The sequence below is a fragment of the Cetorhinus maximus genome, chromosome 21, assembly GCF_964194155.1.
Source record: "Cetorhinus maximus chromosome 21, sCetMax3.hap1.1, whole genome shotgun sequence".
NCBI classification, from domain to species: Eukaryota; Metazoa; Chordata; class Chondrichthyes; order Lamniformes; family Cetorhinidae; genus Cetorhinus; species Cetorhinus maximus.
The window spans coordinates 84,374,560-84,380,231 of NC_135899.1; the positions used below are offsets into that span (position 1 = coordinate 84,374,560).

General features: G+C 47.1%; 1 protein-coding gene across 2 annotated transcripts; it reads left to right on the forward strand.

Moving 5' to 3' along the window:
- Positions 1-718: 718 nt before the first annotated feature.
- On the forward strand, positions 719-4,857 carry znf593 (zinc finger protein 593). 2 transcript variants are annotated; one of them, XM_078567327.1, is made up of 4 exons: positions 719-777; positions 2,235-2,447; positions 3,172-3,234; positions 4,462-4,857. In XM_078567327.1, exons 2-4 carry the CDS (start codon positions 2,248-2,250, stop codon positions 4,592-4,594), a joined length of 396 nt encoding a protein of 131 aa, XP_078423453.1. In that variant the 5' UTR covers positions 719-777; positions 2,235-2,247; the 3' UTR covers positions 4,595-4,857. The 2 variants fall into 2 exon arrangements, with proteins under 2 accessions (XP_078423453.1, XP_078423454.1); XM_078567328.1 differs by having other exon boundaries at positions 773-1,024.
- Positions 4,858-5,672: the final 815 nt, after the last annotated feature.

Sequence of the window (5,672 nt, forward strand, 5' to 3'; positions counted from 1 at the left end):
CACAGGCTGCAATTACAACATCAATTTGTTTGCAACTAAAGTTTTTTTAAAAATACTTTTAAAAAATTTATTCTCTTTTAAAGAGTATCAGACATGGTTCAGTTAGTAACACTCACCCATACCTCCGTGGCAGAAGGTTCAGGGTTCAATTCCCACTGCAGGACTTGGATACAAGGCTGACTGACCTCTAGTACAGTACTGAGGGAGCGCTGCACTGTTAAGAGATGCCATCTTTTGGATGAGATGCTCAACCTGGTGGACCGTGTCTGCCTCTCAGGGTCCCATAGCACAACATCTAAGAACAGAAGCAGAATTAACCCGGTGTCCTGGCCAGTATTTATCCCTTAGTCAACATCACACACTAAAGTAGATTATTACATTATTGTTTGTGGGAGAGTTTCCTACAACAGTGAGCACACTATAAAAGTACTTCATTGGCTGTAAAACCCTTTCAGAGGTCCAGTGGCCTTGAAAGGCGCTATATAAATGCAAGGAGAACATTTTGCAGATGAAATAGTTGTCTGAAACTAAAGATTCCTGAATTATAAATATTTACAAACTGTGAAGAACAGCAATAAATAAGACAGGGTTTATTTTCCTCTTGGTTGTTTCTCTGAGCGAAGAGGGATATTTGATGTTTGCGGATATTCCAGTGAAATTGCAACAGCCAAGAGGCGGCACGTGACACTCGGGTGACCTTTTGAACTTGGCCGGGGTTCAGGAGCTGACCCCGGAAGCAGTTCCTGTTTCCGGGCGGCGGTGGCGGCGAGGCTCAGGGTGAGGATCGGGACCCGGGTCGGGTCCCCGAGTATATCGGCTTTCGCGCTTCTTCCTCCGCGGCTGCCGCCACCGGCCCTCCTGCCCTTAGTCTGGACGGCAGTTCGACCGTGGGAAGCGGCACATTGTTCACTCCTCCTCCCCCTACTCACACGAACATAGGAAGAGGCCACTCGGCCCTTCGGCCCTGCTCCACCATCCAATAAGATCAGATTGTGGCCTCAACCCCACATTCCTGCCCAGCCTGGTAACCTTTCACCCCCGTGTAAATCCCCCCCCCACCCCGTCCTTCTCTCCTCCCCCCCCCACCCCCCACCCCGTCCTTCTCTCCTCCCCCCCCCCCACCCCGTCCTTCTCTCCTCCCCCCCCCCACCCCGTCCTTCTCTCCTCCCCCCCCCCCACCCCGTCCTTCTCTCCTCCCCCCCCCCACCCCGTCCTTCTCTCCTCCCCCCCCACCCCGTCCTTCTCTCCTCCCCCCCCCCACCCCGTCCTTCTCTCCTCCCCCCCCCCACCCCGTCCTTCTCTCCTCCCCCCCCACCCCGTCCTTCTCTCCTCCCCCCCCACCCCGTCCTTCTCTCCTCCCCCCCCCACCCCGTCCTTCTCTCCTCCCCCCCCACCCCGTCCTTCTCTCCTCCCCCCCCACCCCGTCCTTCTCTCCTCCCCCCCCCCACCCCGTCCTTCTCTCCTCCCCCCCACCCCGTCCTTCTCTCCTCCCCCCCCACCCCGTCCTTCTCTCCTCCCCCCCCACCCCGTCCTTCTCTCCTCCCCCCCCCACCCCGTCCTTCTCTCCTCCCCCCCCACCCCGTCCTTCTCTCCTCCCCCCCCACCCCGTCCTTCTCTCCTCCCCCCCCACCCCGTCCTTCTCTCCTCCCCCCCCCACCCCGTCCTTCTCTCCTCCCACCCCCACCCCGTCCTTCTCCCCCCCCACCCCGTCCTTCTCTCCTCCCCCCCCACCCCGTCCTTCTCTCCCCCCCCCCACCCCGTCCTTCTCCCACCCCCCCACCCCGTCCTTCTCCCACCCCCCCACCCCGTCCTTCTCCCCCACCCCCACCCCGTCCTTCTCCCCCACCCCCACCCCGTCCTTCTCCCCCACCCCCACCCCGTCCTTCTCCCCCACCCCCACCCCGTCCTTCTCCCCCACCCCCACCCCGTCCTTCTCCCCCACCCCGTCCTTCTCCCATCTGTGGAGAGAGAGAGACAGAGTTAAGTTTTTGAGTCCAATATGACTCCTTCAGAACCTGAAGTTCCAAGGAAGGGTCATACGGACTCAGATCATTAACTCTGTTTCTCTCTCCACAGATGCCGCTAGACCTGAGTTTTTCCAGCACTTTTTGCGATTGTCAGGACAAGGAGTGTCCTACTAGAGGAAGTGCTGGAAACAAAATCGAAAATGACTTGTAAAGTGGGTATATATTTAAGTGTAAACGGATGTTTTTTCTATTGGTTTTTGTTTCAAGATCGTTGGCGGAAATGACTCGCTCGAAGCAGATACGCAATCACAACAGCGACAAGAAGAAAAGTGTATCAAAGCAATGGAAAACGAAAAGGCGAACAAAAGATTTAGACCAGATTCACGAAGATATGAAACCTGAAAATGCAAACAAATTATTACACCAGGAAGTAGATTATGATGCCATTGGAAGTGCGCAGTTCTATTGTTTACACTGCGCGTAAGTGCACAATGTGTTCCCTACGTTTTAGATTGATTAGTATTCCTCGGAAGGAGCGTATCATTTTTCGCCTGTTGGTATTTGATTGAATGTTGTACCCCTTTGTCACCGTAGATGTGTTGCACTCAGGAGCCTCATCAGCCCTTTCTCCACACCTTGTAGCTTGGAATATCCGGGAACCCAATTGGGCTGAGTTTATAAAAGGGAGGGAATGTGTGAGGACAAGAAGCCCAGCTCACTCGGGGTGGATATATTGATAAATTGAGGCTGTTCTGCCTACAGTTTTACATCTGTTCTAGACCAAATATGCTTGCAAAGAGTCATTTACAAATATTTTCAGAATTCAATTTTTTTATTCTTTCATGGGATGTGTGTGTTGCTAGCAATGCCAGCAGTTGTAGCCCATCCTTAATTGCCCTTGAGAAGGTGGTGATGAGTCACTGCTTTGAGCTGCTGGCCTATATGTGACTCCAGAACCACAACAATGTAGTGACTTTTAATTGCCCTCTGAAATGGTCGAGCAAGCCACTCGGTTGTATTCCAGAAGGCAGCTCACTGTCACCTTCTCAAGGGCGGGTTATGGATGGGCAATAACCGCTAGCTTTGCCAGAGCGCTCACATCCTGTGAGTAAATTTAAGAATGAATATTGTTTGCCGGGTGGCCACACAAGATTTGCAGACCTCCTATTTTCTTTTTAGTCATTTTCTTATGCTTCATTTGTAGGCGGTACTTCATTGATCAGAGAAGTCTCAAAGAGCATTTTAAGACGAAAATTCACAAACGAAGGTAATGTCAGTTGTTATAAAATGCAATCCAGGACTAATTAATGGTGCATAATTATAAAGATCAACATTGTGAATTGTAGACATATTCTATACCTCTTTGGGAATGTTCATTATTTATCATGTACTAAAGAGAAGACTGTTTTATTATTATGAACCCATAAACTGTGTCAAATCAGCATGAGCGAAGATACTTCATTTAATTTTGATTACATTTAGTAACTAAGACTGATGGACAAAGTACCAGGGGGTTACAGATGACCATTCTTGATGCACAAAGCTAGATGATAAGCCCTGGCAGGTTATGCCAGGGGAGTCACAGACTGGCTGAATCATTCTGTACCCGTTGAGTTTAGATTTCTCCCACTCCTCAGACCTCTCCTCCTTTAGGTGGTGTGTTGGAGCCTGAGTTGCTGTGGCAACATGCACTTTTCCATTCATGTTGTAGTCTCGAGCTATGGATAGTGATGGTAGAGGCTCCAACATTCTTTCCATCACAAGGCTGATCAGGAACCTGTCCTGCTGTTACTGCCATGTGTGTGTGTGTTGGAAAGATTTGCAGGTTGTTTGGTCGCATTATGAATGCACCTTCCTTGGCCATCGAGTCCTGAGGCGGAATGTGAACCCAGAGCTGTTGGCTCAGAGGCAGGGACACTACCCACTGCACCACAAGACCTCCTAACCCATTGACTATATAAGTGCACTTGTTTCTTCTCTCAATTTACCCCCCCTCCCCAAACCACTGACGTAGTGGCAAGGAACGTGATCTGGTTACACAATCCGCTATAATACTGATTCACAGGAGCTTTGACCATGAGTGCTCATATGCTGCTGAACTGTTCGGGGCTTCAAATCAGAGTCTGATTTTATTCTTTACTGATGTGCACTTCTAACAGAGATTGCCAATTAGTGATCAGTCACGGGGAGATTGTCAGTTAGTGATCAATCATGGAAAGCTGGACCAGTTTTCTTTCCCCAAAGCTAGGTTCCTCTGAGGCCTGTTGTAATGTCTGAGCACAGACCTAGTCTGTATCTGTCACTTACTGGATAAACTTGCTGCATTATTAAGCAAGCATGCATCAGTTTAAGATGTTGAACATTATACCTGAATAGGAAGAATTGGAGCCCATTGATTGAACAGAAGAAATTTACCATCCTGTGATCTTTGCTCGCCTCTCAAAGCAACTGTTGAGTTCTCATACTGGTTTTTGTGGCTTTGTGTATTTTCTAGATTAAAACAGCTGAGCGAAGAGCCATACACTCAGGAAGAAGCGGAACGAGCAGCAGGAATGGGCTCCTATATACCAGCAAAGAAAGTCAAAGTTGAGACACAGACAATAGAGGAAGAAATGAAAATATCATAATTTGATCTTATAAAAAAGATGAGACTCTTTTTCCAAAGAAAGCTCTTCTAATATTGTTCAGAATTTGTATATTTTTTTCAATCTCAGAAACTTTCTGGCTTTGATCTTATTGATTCAGCTAACCATCTTAAATATCAGCATTGTGTTTGCAAAAATACACCTAAAACTGGTAACTTTATCCTTTGATAGGATTGTATTGTTGCTTTCTGTATGGGCTGTGAAAACTGCTTACAGAGATAAATAAATTCCAATTAGAAACTAAATGGAGTATTTTGATTGTTGTTTAAATTGCTGGAAGCCCAACTAGATATATTGTTCATTAGAGTTTGGAATGAATGAATGGCAATTTACAACAGAAGCAGAGTTTTGTTGCTATTAGAAGTTACGCTGCTGGGCGTACACTTAATTACCAGTTAATGGAAAGGGGATTAAGGAGCAAATCTGTAAGCAAGTTTCAGTAAGATGTAGAAACAATAGGCTACTGCAAAAGCGGGATACTTATAGACTGGGGAAAAAGAAGACTATAAAGAGCAAGCAGGGAGGGAAATTCTTGAAAGGTGCACAGGAGAACTTTATCATTATGTTTCCAGCCCAATGAGGAAAGAAGCGGTGCTGGATTTGAGTTCTGGAGAATGTAATGGACCATGTTTCAGTAGGGGAGAATTTGGGCAACAGTGATCACAATATATTGGGTTTAGAGTAGTTATGGTATAGAACAAAGAACTAGCAAAGATGAAAATACAAAATTGGAATAAGCTAAGTGAAGAAGGATCTGGAAATGAAGATTGACCTGTAAAACAGTAAATGAGCAATGGGAAGCCTTCAAGCAGGAGATAATTCAGGTGTGGACTAATCACATTCCAAAATGGACATCCAAAACTGGAACACTCTGGATGATGGAAAAAATTGTAATTAAGATGAAAGAGGAAGAGGAGGCCTCTGATAAACGTCTGGTTAATACAATAGAGAATCAAGCAGAATACAGAAAATGAAGAAAACTGAGTGAAAAATTAGAGGAAAGCCGCAAGTCTTTTATAAACAAAGAGTAAAGGGATAGTCAAAGAAAAGTGAAGCTGAT

Excerpts from the sequence above, each read along its gene's own strand:
- znf593 (XM_078567327.1), top strand. The coding sequence starts at position 2,248 with ATGACTCGCTCGAAGCAGATACGCAATCACAACAGCGACAAGAAGAAA. Across the intron at positions 2,448-3,171 it reads TTCTATTGTTTACACTGCGC|GCGGTACTTCATTGATCAGA; the intron begins GTAAGTGCACAA and ends CTTCATTTGTAG. Across the intron at positions 3,235-4,461 it reads ACGAAAATTCACAAACGAAG|ATTAAAACAGCTGAGCGAAG; the intron begins GTAATGTCAGTT and ends TGTATTTTCTAG.